Genomic DNA, 19,520 nt, shown 5'->3' on the forward strand with positions numbered 1-19,520 from the left:
ACTCCCATTTTGGGCCTGGTTGCCCTCAATTTCTCCTTGTATGTTTGTCGTTCAAATATGCTTCCTTCTCTCAAGGATGTGGATCTGGGTCTTGCTTCTCTCCCCCCCCCCCCCACTTTCCCCCTTTTAAAGCTAAATTTGTGCATGGATCGTGACACCAGCATGTGCACATCAATAATTTTGCTTTGTAGATCTTTTAGTTTTATGGTTGTGGAACAAAGCAGGGACTTTTGAGATGTGGTTGTGAAATTGCTGGGGCTGTGCAAGGTAACAAACAACAACAACCCCCTTCCTCAAAAAGAAAATTAGAAAAGTGTCTATAGTAAAGTTGGTAGATATATGCAAAACGTGTTCTATATTTTTTTAAAAGATGGAAGAAAATGGTTCTGATAATGGGAGGATGAGGGAAGTGAAATATGTTTGTTTAAACATAATGCAGGAAGACTACTAAATGTCTGGTGACCTACTAACTTTCCCCATAAGAATATGGATGTGCTTTCTTTCCAGGCTCATCATTCTTGGTACTTTTACCCCTTTTCTGAACGAGAGAAAAAAACCACCATTTGCCTTAAGACCCGTGCTTTAATAATCTGTCCATTCATATACTGGGTAGCTCTCTGGGAAGGGAACATGGAAGGGACCAAGTCAACCATTTATTGGAAAGAGGTTTGATCAATGCCTTATTTTTGTTTTTAGGGCAACCCTGGAACTGATGGGATCCCTGGTGCTAAAGGATCAGCGGTGAGTGCCACATTATTTGGGTGCGTGGAGATGCATTTGAAAGGTAGAACTGATGTTGTCTGCAGAAGATCTAGTGAATGTTCAATAACCTCTGCCCATCGCATGAACAGTATCAACCAAGAACCTGTACAATAGTTTGCCGAGTAATTTGCTGTTTCTCAGACCCCCCTCCTGTCCTTAATTGCCTTCTCAATTCTGTCCGTAGGGTGCTCCTGGCATTGCTGGCGCTCCGGGATTTCCTGGCCCACGTGGACCACCTGGGCCTCAAGGTGCAACTGGGCCTTTGGGTCCCAAAGGCCAGGCGGTAAGAAAACTTCAAGGTGTCTGACTCTCCAGACTGATGATCCTGTGCTCAAAGTTACTAGGCATAACCTCTGTCGGGATCTCCGCTCGGCCAAGCTGATAAAGCTCATTTTCTTCCCCCGAGTCCTTCGGAATCGCCTCCCGACGTGTTTAACAACTTGAGCCTTTGATAAGGCTCCAAGGCACGTTCCATTCAGCAGAGTTTCCAGCACAGGAAAGAGACGAGAGGTTTGGGCTACATTGCAAAGAGTTTTATTATCCTAACTACGCAGAAAGCAAAGACACATCTTCTCTCTATGAAAGCAGAGAGCAACTGAACAAAGGAAACAGGAAACCAGTAACGTCACATCCGTCTCTAGTTTCCCGTGAGACTTCCAATAGCCTGGACTGTCTCTGGAATGTAAACAGAGTCCTGTGACTCCATGCAGCTGCTCAGTGGCAAAACGGAAACTAACAACCTCTCCCCAATGCTGATATTCACATTTTAACTAAGCTTTGGGAAAGTGGATAATAAGAGGTGGAAGTAGCTAGGAACCCACAAATTTGAACTGGCTTTTGTAGCCAGTCATTATCGATGATCAGCCCTAACCCTGCCAGTCCCCTGATTTTTTTGCCGTGTGGTATTTCAGTGCGCATGGGGCTTCAGAAACACTTGGGTTAAAGGACATGGTTTAGTTATAGAATACCTGCTTTGCATGCAGAAGTTCAGTCCCCAGCATCTTCAGATAGAGCTGGGAAGGTTCCCTGCCTTAAACCCTGGATAACTGCTACCAGTCAGTGTAGACAATACTGAACTAGATGGACCAACAGTCTGACTAGGTATAAGGCAGCTTCCTATGTTGGATGCGGTGAGAAATTATTTTGGTGTATCTGGCTAACTGCATCCTTAGTTCCCCCTAGTTCTCTGTGCCCAGCACAAAGGGAGAGTCCTTGAACCTTAGAGCAGTGTTTCCCAACCTTGTGCCTCCAGATGTTTTTGGCCTACAACTCCCATCATCCCTAGCTAGCAAGACCAGTGGTCAGGGATGATGGGAGTTGTAGGCCAAAAACATCTGGAGGCACAAGGTTGGGAAACACTGCCTTAGAGTTCTCTGTGATACGCAGAGAAGCAGAGGCACCTTTCACTCTGTGCTGAGCAACAAAAAGCAGGCAGCTTCTAGATTGTGCGAGCCTCAGCTGAGATGGAACAAAGCAGCCCCAGTGATGGACTGTCCGTGTTGAGAAAAAGGTGCGACAACAGCATGGAAGAATTACAGTTGTACCTTGGTTTTCGAACGGAATCCGTTCCAGAAGTCCGTTTGGATGCCGAAAACGTTCAAAAACCAAGACGCGGCTTCCGATTGGCTGCGGGAGCTTGCTGCGCTCAATCAGAAGCCGTGGAAGCTGCGTCAGACGTTTGGGTTCCAAAGAACTTTCGCAAATTAGAACACTCACTTCCAGGTTTCCGGTGTTCAGGAGCCAAAACATTCAAGTCACAAGGCATTCGAGAACCAAGGTACAACTGTACTAAAATAACGTGAGGAGATTGCATAGAAGCTAAATGAATGCTTTGCATTGCTCTTCACTGTGGAAGATGTTAGAAAGAGACCTTCATCTGAACCACCTTGGGGTTGGGGGCATCTCAAGGACAAATGCTTCTGTGCTAGACACATATACAGGAGCAGACCGCCAGCTGAACTCTGAGGGGCTCAACTTCTGAGAAAACAAAGAGGTGCTTTGACATCTAAAATCACACAAGTCATTGGATTTTGGGTGGCAGATGCCCAGGTATTCTTAAAGAGTTTTTGAATGTGACGATTGCTTGGCTTCTAGCAAAAACATGAATCTTGTCACTAAAATCAGCTTCTTTGCCATAAAAACTGGAAAATATTTATCAGAACACCAGTTTTCATGCACGATCTAAGAAATTAGAGCCTCATTAACCTAACTTCAGTCCTGGAAAATTAGTGGAAAGCTTTATTTAAAAAGAGAATTATAAACATGAGAGAGAATAATCATGGCTTCTACAAAGGGAAATCCTACCCCTTGCAGCTCTTTGGCAGTGTCTACAAGTATGCAGTCATGAGATAAGAGGAGAGATTTTCTTGCGCTGATGGGATCTGACCATTCAGTGACTTCCCAGGCAGGGTATCTTGAGGTCATGATGAATAGCTTACTGCAAATATTGTATCTGAAGAAGTGTGCATGCACACGAAAGCTCATACCAAGAACTGACTTAGTTGGTCTTTAAGGTGCTACTGGAAGGATTTTTTTTTGTTTTGACTATGGCAGACCAACACGGCTACCTATCTGTAACTGCAAATATTGACAATGTGACGTGCCAGTGAAAAAAGACAAATTAGGGATTATTAGCAAAGGGGTCAAAAGTTGAATCGGATATGGTCACATTGGGAATTCTGTGTACAGCTCTGTTTACCCAAGTTCAGAAAATCTGTCTGATAGTGAGGATATCCACACCTGCTAGGGGATGAGGTCAATTCTGGATTTTTTTGGTGCATGTTTGAAGACTTAGACACAAGGTTGTGAAACAGAAGTGAGCTGGAGTACAACAACAGAATCCACCAGCTGTAGCACATGCTGTTAGGAGACTTCGAAAGCTAAACTGGTGATTCTTTCCATTTAGAATCTTCTCTTTCCCACGCCTCCTAATTTTCACTCATCAGTGTTTCCCTTCCCATCCTCTGTATCATCCCAGTCCTTCTGCCACTTATCCAGCCTGGTGTTGGGTCTCTGCCCTTTTATTCAAAGGAACGCACCCTCTGGATGTTTCAACACGGAGGATGCTGAGTTGGAACTTCTGCTGACCAGATCAGCAAGTAGCTTGACGTGATAATAGGAGCTTGACTACTCTTAATATGTTTCCTTTCCTTTCTCTGTAGGGAGAACCTGGGATTGCAGGCTTCAAAGGTGAACAAGGTCCCAAGGGTGAACCTGTAAGTATTTGCTGACGTGCCTTTATGCCTGGCATGCTGTCTGTTCTTTGGATGTGCCATATTTACTCGAGTCTAATGCAACATCAAATCTAATGTGCACCTCAATTTTCAGAACCTTGAAACCCAAAAAAGGTATTTGCTGGCAAATGTAAATGTGCCATCAAATCTAATGGGCACCTTAATTTTCGCAACGTAATTTGGCCAAAAAAGGTGAGCATTAGATTCGAGTAAATATGGTATCAGTTGCTCCCTGTTCATCCTCTACACTAGGAGTGGCTAACTTTTTTCGATCTGGGGGCCACATTGACTCTCAGCCACCCCTCCAAGGGCCATATGCCAGTTGTGGGTGTGGCTATTTATTTTATTTATTTATTGAATTTATATACCGCCTTATAACTCGAGGTCTCAGGGCAGTTCACAGAAAAGATCATAATATATGAAATAAAAATAATCCAATAACACCCCCCAAAAAACAATAACACCTTCCAGCTACCCCTGCTCTGGGCATTAGGGTGGATGCACTGAGCAATCTGATATGAGTTTCAGGGACATCTGCCAGCTACTACCAGCATGAACACTGTGGTAGCCTGTCAATAGCCCACGTCATGGTATGTGCAGCCAGGGCTTCTGGTAGAGGGGGAATTCTGCTGCGTCATAATCCCCTCCAGCTGCACGGTTCAGAAATTAGAATTCCTTTGCCCCCAGACCAGTGGCGTAGCGTGGGGGGTGCAGGGGGGGGTGGCTGCACCGGGCGCAACATCTGGGGGGGCGCGCTCGCACTCGCAGCTCTCTGCCCCTACCTGGCGCCCGGTGGGTTAGGGGTTAGGGGGCGCAAATTACTTGCCTTGCCCCGGGTGCTGACAACCCACGCTACGCCACTGCCCTAGACTACATGGGGCAAGGGAGAAGGTTAATGTCCACCTTTCCTCCTTCTGGGCTTTGTACTTTCATGTATGGATGTCTTGTTCTATGAAATCCGATATAAAAATCTGAAAATGACTGCAGTTCAGTTCTACTCGTGGATTTTCCATGCTATTCTCTGTGCAAATGAAATGCTTATATGTGGCTGTCTGGCAGAGCCAACATGGGACAGGACACCAGGAGAGGACACATAGCCACAAGCTACCTACATGTAGATTGTAAATTCATTAGGGCCAGTTCATTGTTAACTGTTTTACTGCTGCAGAGGTCATCTGGGGGACGGGGGACAAAGAAACACAATTGTATCATGGCACTTTGAAACGGCATGCTGATTTAATCAGGTGCTACCAGGAGCTTGTGCCTTTGGCAAGGGCTTGGCTGAATGGTGAAACAAATGTCTTGCATTCAGATGGTCCCTACATATCCATTTAAAAAGGTTTTGGGTAGCAGGGCTGAGAAAGAACTTTGCTTGAGTCCTTGCAGCGCCACAGACACTAGTCAAAGAGTAAACTTGACTAGGTAGATCAACGGTGTGACGCTTCATATGGGCAAATGCGTCCCCATTTGTGCAGTGCTTCCCCAAACCTGGGTCTCCAGCTGTTTTTGGACTACAACTCCCATCACCCCTAGGTAGCAAGAGTAGCACTCAGGGATGATGGGAATTGCAGTCCAAAAACAGCTGGAGACCCAGGTTTGGTAAACACTAGTTTATAGCCTTTGTTGTTGTTTAGTCGTTTAGTCATGTCCGACTTTTCATGACTCCATGGACCAGAGCACGCCAGGCACTCCTGTCTTCCACTGCCTCCCGCAGTTTGGTCAGTCTCATGCTGGTAGCTTCAAGAACACTGTCCAACCATCTCGTCCTCTGCCATCCCCTTCTCCTTGTGCCCTCCATCTTCCCCAACATCAGGGTCTTTTCCAGGGAGTCTTCTCTTCTCATGAGGTGGCCAAAGTCTTGGAGCCTCAGCTTCAGGATCTGCCCTTCCAGTGAGCACGCAGGGCTGATTTCCTTCAGAATGGATAGGTTTGATCTTCTTGCAGTCCATGGGACTTGCAAGAGTCTCCTCCAGCACCATAATTCAAAAGCATCAATTCTTCGGCGATCAGCCTTCTTTATAGCCTATCTGGTATAATAAAGGATCTCTGTGCCCATCTCGCCTGCTTGCTTTCAGGGAGGAATAAGGCTCGGTCATCTCCCCTGCCAGTCCCTTTGGCTAAAAATTATTTCCTATGGGTGACCTGGGGCTTGGCAAACAATGGCTGCCCTGTTGCATCTGGGTCCCCACTCTTTAATGCTTGGCACTGATGTCGTTCTGTGCTGAATTTTCCATTCTGAAAATGAGGAGATAATGCTCAGCAGGTTGGCATCAGAGGCCTTCAAAGAGTCCCTTACAGTAGTGTGTGTGCTTCAGCAGAAGGCCTGCTGGGTTTAGTGAAGCTGTGCCAGTGTACACAAACCAAGTGGTTCTCTGGCTCATCAGCTTCCATAGATGTGAGACAGTTCATCCAACAGCAAGTCAGGAGGGCTTCCACATCCCATGACTGTGCAGAATCATGCATATTTATTCAGCCTTTATTGGCATGATGTAGACAATAAATTAACATACCAAGGAACCATCTATAAACCATTGGTAATCCAGACATATTAAATACATAAAATGTCTAAAAATGTCTAATGGTGGCTTGATAGCCACCATTAAGTAAAATTAAGTAGTTTTAAATTTGACTTTAAAAATCTCGGCAAAATATCCTGAAACAATCTCAGTAGTTTTGGGAATATCATCCCTCAATAGATATTGGATTGGAAATTCTTTGCAAGTAGATACGCGGGTGGCGCTGTGGGTTAAACCACAGAGCCTAGGGCTTGCCGATCAGAAGGTCGGCGGTTCGAATCCCCGCGAAGGGGTGAGCTCCCATTGCTTGGTCCCTGCTCCTGGCAACCTAGCAGTTTGAAAGCACATCAAAGTGCAAGTATATATATAGGTACCGCTCCAGCGGGAAGGTAAATGGCGTTTCCATGCACTGCTCTGGTTCGCCAGAAGGTCATGCTGGCCACATGACCTGGAAGCTGTACGCCGGCTCCCTCAGCTCATAAAGCGAGATGAGCGCCGCAACCCCAGAGTCGGCCACAAATGGAGCGAATGATCAGGGGTCCCTTTACCTTTAATATAAGCTTCATGTATATCTTGGCCTAAAATAATTCAGTTGATAATCCTTTTTCACTCAGCAGCACCTCAAGGTTGAAATCTAATTCCTTCTTGGGTTGAAACTTTGTCAGGATAAAATTTAATGGAATCACCATTAATGGTCCCAGTTTATTGGGCACTGAAAAATCTCTGAAAGAGAGGCAGTGTTGGGGTAGTGGTTAGAGTTGTCAGGGTAGGACTGAGGAGACCTGGGTTCAAATCCACAGCCAGGAAACTTCGGATCTCGCATTGTAGCCCACCTCACAGGATTGTTATGAGGATAAAATGGAGTGGACTGCCTTGAGGTCCTTGGAAGAAAGTGAGGTATAAATGCAGCAAATCAATAAATAGTTTGCAGCAAGGAAAAAAGGATAGTGACCTCTGTTTCCTGCCTCCTAAGCCACTTGCCCAAAATTACCTTTCTGTTGCCATGGCTATTTGCATTGTTCTCTCATCAGACTCTGAGGTCACTTCCTGGTGATGCCTTATTGTCTCTTTAAGACAGTATAGTGGGCTGACCATTGGTAGGGCTTGGCATAAAATGATGAAGGGGCTCAAAGAGTGACTAAGCCTGTATGTTCTGTTCCCCGCTGTCCCCAGGGACCTTCAGGCCCACAAGGAGCTCCTGGACCAGCTGGAGAAGAAGGCAAGAGAGGTGGCCGTGGTGAACCAGGAGCTGCAGGGCCCATTGGACCGCCTGGAGAGAGGGTAGGTGACGTCGTTTGGGGGGTAAGGAACCTTCCTACATGAAGAGCAGAGGGAGGGCTGTCTTCTTTGGGGGGGAAGCCATTGAGCCAAATGGCTCGAACCCCTGGCAATAGGCTTGCTTTGGAACTTGCAGTATGCCCTGTGGGGTGCCCAACATAATGCAGAAAGTGATGGAAGAACTTTGCTGTACTGGCATCTCTGTGGCATACCAGGGGCATGCTGCCACCTCTTGCTCAGCTTTCAGGGGGAAGGTGAGTGGTCGTTGTAATGGAGTATAGAGTAAGGTTACCAGACGTCCCTGTTTCCTGGGGACAGTCCCCAGATTTACAAATCAGTCCCCTGACAAAATCTGTTGAAGTTGAAAAGTGTCATTGAAAAAAATCTGGTAACCTTAGTATAGAGCTGCATTGAAGAATTGCCTATGGGCTCAAAGGACCAGGAAGAGCTAGAGAGTGTGCCAGGAAGCCATTAGAGAGGCAGGGATCACAAGTAGCAGGGGGCAGACTCTGAGATGTGAGGAGCTGAGCACAGAATGGTGGGATGCTGCTGAGAGATGGATGAGGGACTGTCCTGGGCTCCGGAAGTGGGAGGTGAGGTGGAGCATGAATGAAGCTTGAAGGGCCAAGCAAGGAATGATTACACTTTGAACAATTTCTTCATTAAGATGCATGGGGGTGGGTGAGTCCTGACCCTAAAATTGCAGCGGTCCCTTGGGAACTGTAACATAGCCACCACTGCAGTGCACAGCCCGAGACCCAGCCTGATGAAACGCCCAATGGCTTGCACAGTGGATCTCATTGTGTACCTTTTTGGTACAGAGTATACCCTCAACAGGGACGCGGGTGGCGCTGTGGGTTAAACCACAGAGCCTAGGACTTGCTGATCAGAAGGTCGGCGGTTCGAATCCCTGCGATGGGGTGAGCTCCCATTGCTCGGTCCCTGCTCCTGCCAACCTAGCAGTTTGAAAGTACGTCAAAGTGCAAGTAGATCAATAGGTACCGCTCCGGTGGGAAGGTAAACGGCGTTTCTGTGCGCTGCTCTGGTTCGCGGAAGCGGCTTAGTCAAGCTGGCCACATGACCTGGAAGCTGTATGCCGGCTCCCTCAGCCAATAAAGCAAGATGAGTGCCGCAACCCCAGAGTCGGCCACGACTGAGCCTAATGGTCAGGGGTCCCTTGACCTTTAAACCCTCAGCAGTTGAGCTGCAGCCAGTCACAACTGTTTGAAGAGTGAACCTCTCTAACACTCCTGTTTGCAAATATGTTGTTTACACTTCACATTGACAAAGGACACTTCCAGACATTTGACGGTTTTGGGGTGGGTTCAGACACATACCGACAAATTCAAGTTGCGTGATTGCAGCTGATTTGGTGCTCTTGTGCAACTTGCCTGCTTCCTCTTAAAACTGCAAGAAGGAAAGTGATAGGGAAATGTCCTGGGAAAGTGTGCCTAGTGCTCTATTGTCTCACCTACCTGCAAACCTTGTGCAGACCAGGATGAATGCTCAATGAACAGGAAGTGACCTTATTTGAAGTGGATTTTAGAGTATTAGGAATTCTGTTGCACAAACCCTCTTTACCTAGAATGGGTTATATTATATGGATACAGGATAAGCCCCTGCAGGAGCTTAGCAAATATTGCAGGACTTTGTCACCTGTCTAGTGGTTGTATAACATTGGGTCACTTGGTGGCTGTAGCACCCCTAGTAGTTCTTGTTTGTGCTGCTTCCTTGTGCTATTTGAGCCATGCCTTTTAAACTGAAGATGTCCACAGTTCCTGGTTTACTCCTTGCTATTGGAAATGCTTCCTAGTGCCCTTCCCAGCTTCTTGAACTGTTGCACTCCTTGACTTACTTGGTTTATGTTATCATTGCTTTCTTGTTTTTAGGGTGCTCCCGGAAACCGTGGCTTCCCAGGTCAGGATGGATTGGCCGGTCCCAAGGTGAGCATTTGGGCCTGCTGTGCTTCCATCTGAATGAAAGGACAAATTTGGGAGGGTTAAGAGTGAATTTAGATGCCCTTTCCTGCTTCCTTGCTCTGTGTTGTATAGGGTCATTTGACTGCTTCTTTGAAGGAGCGATGTTTTCCCCTGTGTGCTTTGCTCTAGAATAGACATAGGACACCTGTGACCCTCCAGTATTTCTGGATTACAACTCCCATCATCCCTCACTGTTACCTATGCTTGCTTGGACTGATGATAGTTGGGATTCCAGAAACATTGGTGGTGGGGCGGGACACAGGTTAAGTCAACTTTATTCTGTAACAAATGGAATTTGGAGATACTTGATAAGAAATTTTAAGCCCCTGAGTTGGGTCTCAGAGCATAAGTTTCTGTGTTTCTAGTAAAGCTTTCTTTTAAATGTTTTTGTAATCTCAAATATTATTTCATCAAAGCCATCTTGGAGCTCTATTTTTTAAATTTTATTTATTTCATAAAAATTATATACTTATGATAATAATTATAATAATAAATTTATTATACCCTGTCCATCTGACTGGGTTGCCCCAGTGAAAAATCATACATTAAAAACTGTCTTCAGAAAATTGTGTAATTGTTCATCTCTTTGACATCTGATGGGATTGATTGTAGAAAAACTTCAAAGCGGTTTACAAAAATGATTAAATGATCACTAAAAAATTTACAACTGTAATTTAAAACATACAGAAGCTTAAAACCACAGTGAAATAGACTAAAATAAATTAAAACTCCTACAAACCTTCTAAACATCTGGGTAGTCTTGTCTGAGTAAGAATGTCTTCAACGGGCACCAAAAGGAATGCATTGAAGGCACCTGGGAGACAGGGAGTTCAAAAGTTTTAGTGCTGCCACACTAAACAATCGAGTTATTACAGATGTGGTGTGGGTATTATGTGGCACTTTTACCAGTTCCAATTGAAGCAATCGAGTGGGCACATACGGGGTAAATGACTCACAGAAGTTAAATTTGAATGGTCTGCAAATAGAGCAGCCAAAGTTAATTGACTGAATCAAGATCAGCTACAGCATTGGTTTTTCCATGATATGGGCAGCCCTATTATGAAAGTGCAGATAAAGGACAGGTGTGTTTAAATTACATCTAAATTAGTTTTGAAATCAGTCATACATGCCTGCTAAAGAATTTTGGAAATGTTAGTTTGGTCTGCATTGTGTTAGTTGCGTCAGCCGCAACCCTTTCACAGAAGTTGCAAAGTTCACTGTTAAAACTGGTTTAAAAATGGTTCATCAAGTGTATAGTTATAGCAGAGTGGTGCATGCTCTAGTTATCTCTCGCTTGGACTACTGCAATGTGCTCTATGTGGGGCTACGTTTGAAGGTGACCCGGAAACTACAACTAATCCAGAATGCGGCAGCTAGACTGGTGACTGGGAGCAGCTACCGAGACCATATAACACCGGTCTTGAAAGACCTACACTGGCTCCCAGTACGTTTCCGAGCACAATTCAAAGTGTTGGTGCTGACCTTTAAAGCCCTAAATGGCCTCAGTCCAGTATACCTGAAGGAGTGTCTCCACCCCCATCGTTCTGCCTGGACACTGAGGTCCGGCACCGAGGGCCTTCTCGTGGTTCCCTCGCTGCTGGACGCCAAGTTACAGGGAACCAGGCAGAGGGCCTTCTCGGTAGTGGCACCCACCCTATGGAACGCCCTCCCACCAGATGTCAAAGAGAAAAATAACTACCAAACTTTTAGAAGACATCTGAAGGCAGCCCTGTTTAGGGAAGCTTTTAATGTTTAATAGGTTATTGTATTTTAGTGTTCTGTTGGAAGCCGCCCAGAGTGGCTGGGGAAACCCAGCCAGATGGGCAGGGTATAAATAAATTATTATTATTTATTATTATTTATGATTATTATTACCATTTCCAGAGATAACCATTGGATGGTAAACCATTGACCCAAGCATCACTGGGTCTAGCTTTCCTCATTTCTCTGAGTTAATGCATTTCTTGCTTATTTTTTCCTGGGCAGGGTGCTCCTGGTGAACGTGGACCTCCTGGCCTTGGGGGTCCCAAAGGAGCCACTGGAGATCCCGGCCGTCCTGGAGAGCCTGGCCTGCCTGGCGCTAGGGTAAGACATTAGACACACGAGGGTTACAGTGGTTCTTGCTTCAATCGCTTTGTAAAAATCCCGCTTTGACCAGAATGTTCATTCTCAGTATAATGCCTCCCTGTTGACAGAAGTTTATATAAACAGTGTGGGAGAACCTCAAGGCTACGGACTTGTCGTCTGAGGCCCTTCTCTGTGTTCCCCATCTCAGAGAGTGGCAACATGAGAACAGGCCTTTTTTGTGGTGGCCCCCCGGTTGTGGAATGCTCTCCCCAGAGAGGCCTGCCAGGCGCCATCATTACATATTTTTAGGCGCCAGGAAAAAACATTCCAGGCCTATGACTATTAAATAACCTACGGCCTGTGAAAGTGTGGGGGAAAGGACTGTTATATTATATTTTAGGCTGTCTGCCAGTATCCTTTTTATTATGTTTTTATCATGGGTGTTCTGTAATGTGTTTTTAATGTTGTACACTGCCCTGGGAACTTTTGTTAAAGGGCAATATATAAATTGAACAAATAATGACAAAAGGTTTAAGTGTCACAAATCACTCCACCATTAACACTGGTTGGGTAGCTGTCTTTTCTGCAATTACGGGACAGCTTTTGATGTCTAAAGGAAGGCGGAGTCCTTTTGAAAAAGCTTTACTTTATTCTAAAGTCTCTTGAGATTTCCTTCATTTCATGCAGGCTCTTCAGCCTGCATCACAGTAATAGTGACAGGAAAGAGATGCCACTACTTTTCAGCTTAATTCACGTTCTGTAAAATGGAAATAATAATGATAGACTGCAAGTAGGCTTTCCAACTCGCTTCTATCAGGACTCTTATACCTTTAACATTTGGTAGATATTCTCCAGGTGAATATTTCCTCATCACAGCACCTGCATGCTGAGAGGAACCTCACCAGCTTAATTTCTGCTTGCCACATGCCATTTACAGACTTGGAAGCCTGACAGAAACATTGGACCGCAACTGTACTGGACCACGAGTAAACTCTGCTAGACTTTGGGGAGGGGGAAAATGCTTGATGCGTTTTGTACTCCCAACTCCCATCAGCCCCAACTAGCACAGGGAGTATGGGAATGTACCACATTGGCTACCCCTGCATCTACTATCTCTTATTCTTAGGATGCCCACATTAAACTCTTTCTGCATGCGGCTGTCCATTCCCAACAGCAGATGACAGTAACAATTTAAAGCACATTTGTACAGGGACGCGGGTGGCGCTGTGGGTTAAACCACAGAGCCTAGGACTCGCCGATCAGAAGGTCGGCGGTTCGAATCCCCGCGACGGGGTGAGCTCCCATTGTTCAGTCCCTGCCACTGCCAACCTAGCAGTTTGAAAGCACGTCAAAGTGCAAGTAGATAAATAGGCACCACTCCGGCGGGAAGGTAAACGGTGTTTCCGTGCGCTGCTCTGGTTCGCCAGAAGCGGCTTAGTCATGCTGGCAACATGACCCTGAAGCTGTACGCCGGCTCCCTCGGCCAATAAAGCGATACGCCAGAGTCGGTCACGACTGGATCTAATGGTCAGGGGTCCCTTTACCTTTACCTTACCTCGGGTTACATACACTTCAGGTTACAGACTCCACTAACCCAGAAATAGTACCTCGGGTTAACTTTGCTTCAGGATGAGAACAGAAATTGTGCAGCGGCGGCGCAGCAGCAGGAGGCCCCATTAGCTAAAGTGGTACTTCAGGTTAAGAACAGTTTCAGGTTAAGAACAGGACCCTGGAACGAATTAAGTACGTAACCAGAGGTACCACTGTACAATCATACCTCAGGTTAAATATGCTTCAGGTTGAGCATTTTCAAGTTACGCTCTGTGGTGACCCGGAAGTAATGGAGCGCGTTACTTCCGGGTTTTGCTGCTCAGGCGCAGATGCTCAAAATGACGTCACATGCATGCACGGGAGTGGCGACCCGCGCACTCGCAGTTGCATGTTACGTTCTACTTAGGATGCGAACAGGGCTCTGGAACAGATCCCGTTCACATTCAGAGGTACCATGTATTTGGAATGTCTGTCTTTATTCCATAAGACTGGAAGGGTTGGAGAACACCTAACAGTCTTAGAAGGAAAGAACGATCTTTTAGGATAACGTGGTGAATGTTCCTTTTATCTGCAAAAGGAAAGAGTCCCATCACTGAGAACAATAGGCACTTCCCCATTTTTGCAAAATTCAGTCCTCTTTTTAGACTGATGGACAGTTCTGTTCCCTCCTGTGACCTAGGACAGAGTACAAGTTTAGAGTATCTGAGCCTGGGAGATGTTCTGCCAGTGGAGCTTCTCCCCACACAGACTTGCTACTAATGGCATTTTCTCCATTTCGTGGAGTAAGCTGAAAATCCAGTTGAGAGTGGGAAAAGCATTGGGCAGCTAGCTTGCAGTGGCACTGCTAGGAAGCCTTGAATTCCCTTGGTTTCCCAAGGCTCAGTTCCTTATACTTTAGCATGGTGTGCAGTGATTATCTCCTTCAAAACTTTATCATACTTTTGCTCTTCTCTCTCTTTGAGGAGCTCAGAGTGTCTAATATAATACTTCTTGGTAGTTTCCCATCCAAACAACTTGTAGGACTTGTTAGCTTCTACGATGGTACTACATCATTGACCATTTTATTCTCTGAGCCCATTCCGGGTGCTTCAAATTCAGTTTAAAAGTGGTATGTTTATTAAATTTAGATTAGGAATATCCTTTGAGGAGACTTTATCATGTCCTAAGCCTCTTTACTTTCTCTGGCCTGGGTTGAGCCTTTGACCACAGCAGAGGTGTTGTTATAGCTGTCCCAAAGAAAGTAGGTCGTGTTCAACTTTTACCTATTGAAATTAATGGACTTAGTTTGGTCATATTCATTAATTTGATGGGTTTACTCTGAGTAAAACTTAGTTGTCTACCACTTTTAGGATCTAAAATTTATTTGGCTGACAGCTTCTATTGAACCAATAGTAGAATTGATTGTTGAACCTGCATCAAAAAATAGATTAGATGAACCATTTTGGAGCTAGGTGTATAAATTGTATTGTTGACTGCTCAAGGAAAGAGACTGGGGAAAGGTCTTAATGGTCTGCCTTTTTCTTCTTGCATCTAGGGTCTCACTGGTCGCCCGGGTGATGCTGGTCCCCAAGGCAAAGTTGGCCCATCTGTAAGTATATTCCATCATTTTCATCTTGTGTCATCCAAAATAATAGGGGTGCCGAGAGCTTTGAGAAAGGAGTGATGGATGTACTATATATTTTGGAAAATTGTTGGCTTCTTGGCTATGCATTTAGCCACCTCTAAAGATCTTGTAACCAAATTTTGCTTGATGGTTCTTGAGATGGAGGAGCAGGCTTTTCTTGATGTTTGGATACAATTGGACACCATTTTGAATCAAGATGATGGACGGAACTGTTCAAAACTCCACTGATTTCAAAGCCACATAGTTTTTGTTTTGTTTCTTAGAATTCCTGAGCAATGCCAGGTAAAACACAGCAAGTGGATAATATGTAGGTGAGCGTAACAGTGGTCGGTAGACAATTTGAGGAGATGGGATTCAGGAAATAGGTGGGTGCTGACTTGCAGAATTTCTGGGGTTCGTTTCAAAGGCAATGCATAATATGGAGTGTGCAAGAGAAGTGGATGGTGGAGTCTTAGGAATGCTTAATGGAACCTTGGATATTGTAGGGGTACAGTAGTAACACTGGAAGTCTGTGTTTGTTTATATGAGCAGCATTACTGAATGGCGAGTGGAAGTTAATGCTGCAGTGGTGAGCTTTTTAAAATCAAAATCACACTTGGGAACTAAAATTATCTAAAGGCACAAAAAGCTCTAATATGCACCAGTAGGCTGATTTTCCACATGGGAACAAACAGAAAAACTCGCTCACTAATTTGTGACATTTTGCTTGGCATAATAAAGGCATTGCCCTACAATAGATTTTTATTATGGGTTGATGCCTTTCCTTTGCTTTATTTATTTATTTCTTTTTATTAAGTTTCATGTAAGTAACCAAAAAGGAAAACAAATCAACAGTTACAAAAAAAGAAAAAAATAGGTAAAAAATATCTAAACATAACATAAAAATATTATCAGTTTCCGTTACAGTTCTTTGTCTTCACGCTTGTCTCTTTATATCTTTAAGAACTTAAATCATTCTTCTACGCCCTATTGACCTCCATCCCTCCCGATTTCAGGCTTCTTAATATACATAATTTATTTTTCCTGCAGCTGGTGATTGTTAATGGTTTGCACATCGTAAGATCTATATCAAACCTGCTATAGTTTTTAGGTTTTTATAATTCCCTTCAATGTATATCATAAATTTGTTCCAATCGTTAATAAACTTTGTATTTTTTGGTTTCTGATTTTTTGTGTCATTTTTGCGAGTTCAACAAATTCGAATAATTTTGTTTGCCAATCTCTAATTGATGGGGTATTTCGATTTTTCCAATTTTGGGCAATTAGGAATCTGGCGGCGGTGGTGGCATACTGGAATAATATCTTATCTTATTTTTTGATTTCATCCCCAATTATTCCTAGTAGGAATGCCTCTGGTCTTTTGGGAAATGTATATTTAAATATTTTTTTTAACTCGCCTTTCCTTTGCTTTTTGAGGTTCTGAAAGACATCCATCATGTCTGGGTCAAAGTAGCACTTCCATAAAGTTGGGTCCACTCTATATGGGATATGTTACTTGTCAACCCCAGAGTCGAACACGACTGGACCTAATGGTCAGGGGTCCCTTTACCTTTAGTTGTCTTCCCAGCATTATTAACAAAGCATGCCTGTTTGTCTATCTCTCAATAGGGTGCCCCAGGTGAAGATGGGCGACCTGGCCCACCTGGTCCACAAGGTGCCCGTGGCCAGCCTGGCGTCATGGGTTTCCCAGGTCCGAAAGGTGCAAATGTAAGTAAATCTGCACTCAGCAACCATTGACACTATGACCCGAGCATTGTCACTAGGGAAGATGTTTGAGGGGAAATGGTACAAGGTTGTAACATGGAATAGTTCCATTTTGTAACTAGCACAGCAGGAGAGTCACTTAGTTATTGTACAGGCTGGGTAATGTGCTTGCTCTGCTGGTCCCAAAAAATTATATACCTATACCCAGTGCTTTTTTTCTTTAAAAAAATGTTTAGGGGTACTCTCATTTTCCTACTCATATTGAAATACTGCCCCTCAATGAGGCCAAACCTAGATTCACAAAATGTTTAGGGGTATGCATTCCCCCATGTGTCCTCCCTCCCAGAAAAAAAGCACTGCCTATACCTTGGTTATAAGGAACGCGGGTGGCGCTGTGGGTTAAACCACTGACTTGCCAATCAGAAGGTCGGCGGTTCGAATCCCTGCAACGGGGTGAGCTCCTGTTGCTCGGTCCCTGCTCCTGCCAACCTAGCAGTTCGAAAGCACGTCAAAGTGCAAGTAGATAAATAGGTACCACTCCGGCGGGAAGGTAAACGGCGTTTCCGTGTGCTGCTCTGGTTTGCCGGAAGCGGCTTAGTCATGCTGGCCACATGACCTGGAAGCTGTACACTGGCTCCCTCGGCCAGTAAAGCGAGATGAGCGCCGCAACCCCAGAGTCGGTCACAACAGGACCTAATGGTCAGGGGTCACTTTACCCTTTACCTTTATACCTTGGTTATAACAACAGAGAAGGGGAGAGCTGGACAGGAGAAGTAGAACTGGCTCTCCTCACCAGATTGGAGGGCTCAGATTTCTTCCAAAAGCACACCAGTGACGACTTGCGTTTTTTCTTTCCATCTAGGGTGAACCTGGTAAAGCTGGTGAGAAGGGACTTCCTGGGGCTCCTGGCCTAAGAGTAAGTGGGGCTGATTATCGTTTCTTCCTCCCACTGCCATTATGAAGCCATCTTCTCCCCACCCTGTCCTGCAGCAGAGACAAACCCAGCCTCTCTCTGCCTGGCCTGAACAGGATACCATGATTTGGTTCCCTCCACCCAGCTATTGGGATCCAGTCCAGATGACATGGGGGTGGTGCTTTGGAATGCAGAGTGCTCACAACCAACCACGTGAAGAAGCCACTGAAGGCAGATGCTTCATCAAGTACTGTGTGACACCTTAGTCCCAGTTAAGGTCCCTCTCAGTTGCATACAGTCTGTTGAATGACTGTGACTTAATTTGCTGCATGGCCACAGAACGATTGAAATAAAAGGGTTTAAGCTCTGGGTCTCCTAACTTCAATGCTGCTTTTGCAGAGAGCTCACCTCTGACAAACCCTGACATAGCTTCTAGTCTAATTTCGATGGGAACTATTACACCTATAAAGCAATCAGACTTTCAGAAATGTTAGTAAAATAATTCAGAGCCACGAGCCCTTTAGAGGATGAGATGCAGAATGGCAGAGGGAAATTTACTTAATAATAACTCTGTGCATGCATCTGAGAGACCTCACAATTTAGCCATGAGTCTTCCTGGAGGCTCCCATCCCTCTTGAAAAAAATTGCACCTTCACATGCAGTTTTGACGTACCCTGTGCATTCCTGCAGCTTTTCTGTGATCAATAGCACAAGGAGTGCACACCAGAGACACCTACTGCCCTCAGGGGAAGAGGGGTTGCACCCTAGAATCATGCCAACCAGCAATCATTTCCTTCATAATGAGCACTTCTGGCAGCTACTCTTTAAACCTAGCTTAGTAAGAAACTTATACAAAAAGAATACCCTTTCCTTCTGCCAGCTCCCTGCACTTTTTGGTCTGTGGGAGGGGAAATTGCATTGTTCATCAAGACTTTCCGATCCTGTCTCAAATGTATCATTTTTTCTCATTAGGGTCTTCCTGGCAAAGATGGCGAGACGGGAGCAGGTGGACCGCCAGGGCCTGCTGTGAGTATGAGTGTTTTTCTCCTGGCAGGCAGGAGGTTGGCTGAATCGAAATCCTGCATTTTTTTAGGCATAAGGGAGGAACTGAATATGCCCCAAAGATTCAGGTGTCTGGAGAATTTTGGTGACATTTTCTGGGGTGCTGGTGCTTCCTCTTGCTTTATAACAAGGGTGGCCAACTTCCAAGAGGCTGTGATCTACTCTCAGAGTTAAAAACTGGCAGTGATCTATCCCCTTTTGGGAGGTTCAGGGATTTTTTTAGGAAGGAAAGCCCTGTTTTTGGTAGTTCAGGTCATTTTAGGGGTACAGAGCAAAGATGTTCAGCCTTTTTTAGGGGAGCCAAAGTTTTTTAGCTTCTTTGGGGGGGAGCCACTGATATACCGGTGATCTACCACAGACGTCCAGTGATCTACTGGTAGATCACGATCTACCTGTTGGACATGCCTGCTTTATAAGATCATGCTTCTTTTTCTTCCATTATACTTTTTTATGCCTCCACACACTCATAGTAGCCTTCTGCTAGCCATGGGTGGGTGTAATGTCCTCCTGTAAGCATTCCAGGAAGCATGACCAGCCACTAGTAGTGAGCAGAGACAGCAGAGAGCCTCGTGCTGTTACAAGTGGATGCAAACCTGAACCAGGCAACATTGAGGCAGCTACAGTCTCCTCTCTGGGTTCTGGTACATTCACATGTTTGTACTAAGTCATGGTTTGGCTTAGTGTCACATACTAACTGAGCTGCAAAATCATTCTAATAATTGTGATTTCTTTTGGAATTTTTGGAAGTTCAGAGCAGTTTTAGTATTGCATTTTTCCTGTGTGGAGATAATTGGTGTGTACTTATCCTGCCAACCTAGCAGTTCGAAATCA

At 45.0% G+C, this 19,520-nt stretch overlaps 1 protein-coding gene across 7 annotated transcripts in view; it reads left to right on the forward strand.

Moving 5' to 3' along the window:
* The window catches only part of COL2A1 (collagen type II alpha 1 chain), a 97,637-nt gene that overhangs the window by 46,652 nt on the left and 31,465 nt on the right, over window positions 1-19,520 (forward strand). For all 7 annotated transcript variants that reach the window (XM_083728821.1, XM_083728820.1, XM_083728816.1 and 4 more), the window contains 10 exons: window positions 697-741; window positions 947-1,045; window positions 3,924-3,977; window positions 7,685-7,792; window positions 9,679-9,732; window positions 11,755-11,853; window positions 14,921-14,974; window positions 16,619-16,717; window positions 17,577-17,630; window positions 18,600-18,653. In XM_083728821.1, coding sequence (XP_083584947.1) covers window positions 697-741; window positions 947-1,045; window positions 3,924-3,977; window positions 7,685-7,792; window positions 9,679-9,732; window positions 11,755-11,853; window positions 14,921-14,974; window positions 16,619-16,717; window positions 17,577-17,630; window positions 18,600-18,653 — 720 coding nt within the window. The remainder of the gene's footprint in view (window positions 1-696; window positions 742-946; window positions 1,046-3,923; window positions 3,978-7,684; window positions 7,793-9,678; window positions 9,733-11,754; window positions 11,854-14,920; window positions 14,975-16,618; window positions 16,718-17,576; window positions 17,631-18,599; window positions 18,654-19,520) is intronic.

The sequence above is a fragment of the Podarcis gaigeae genome, assembly GCF_964106915.1.
Source record: "Podarcis gaigeae genome assembly, chromosome: 2".
In the NCBI taxonomy this organism is placed as follows: Eukaryota; Metazoa; Chordata; class Lepidosauria; order Squamata; family Lacertidae; genus Podarcis; species Podarcis gaigeae.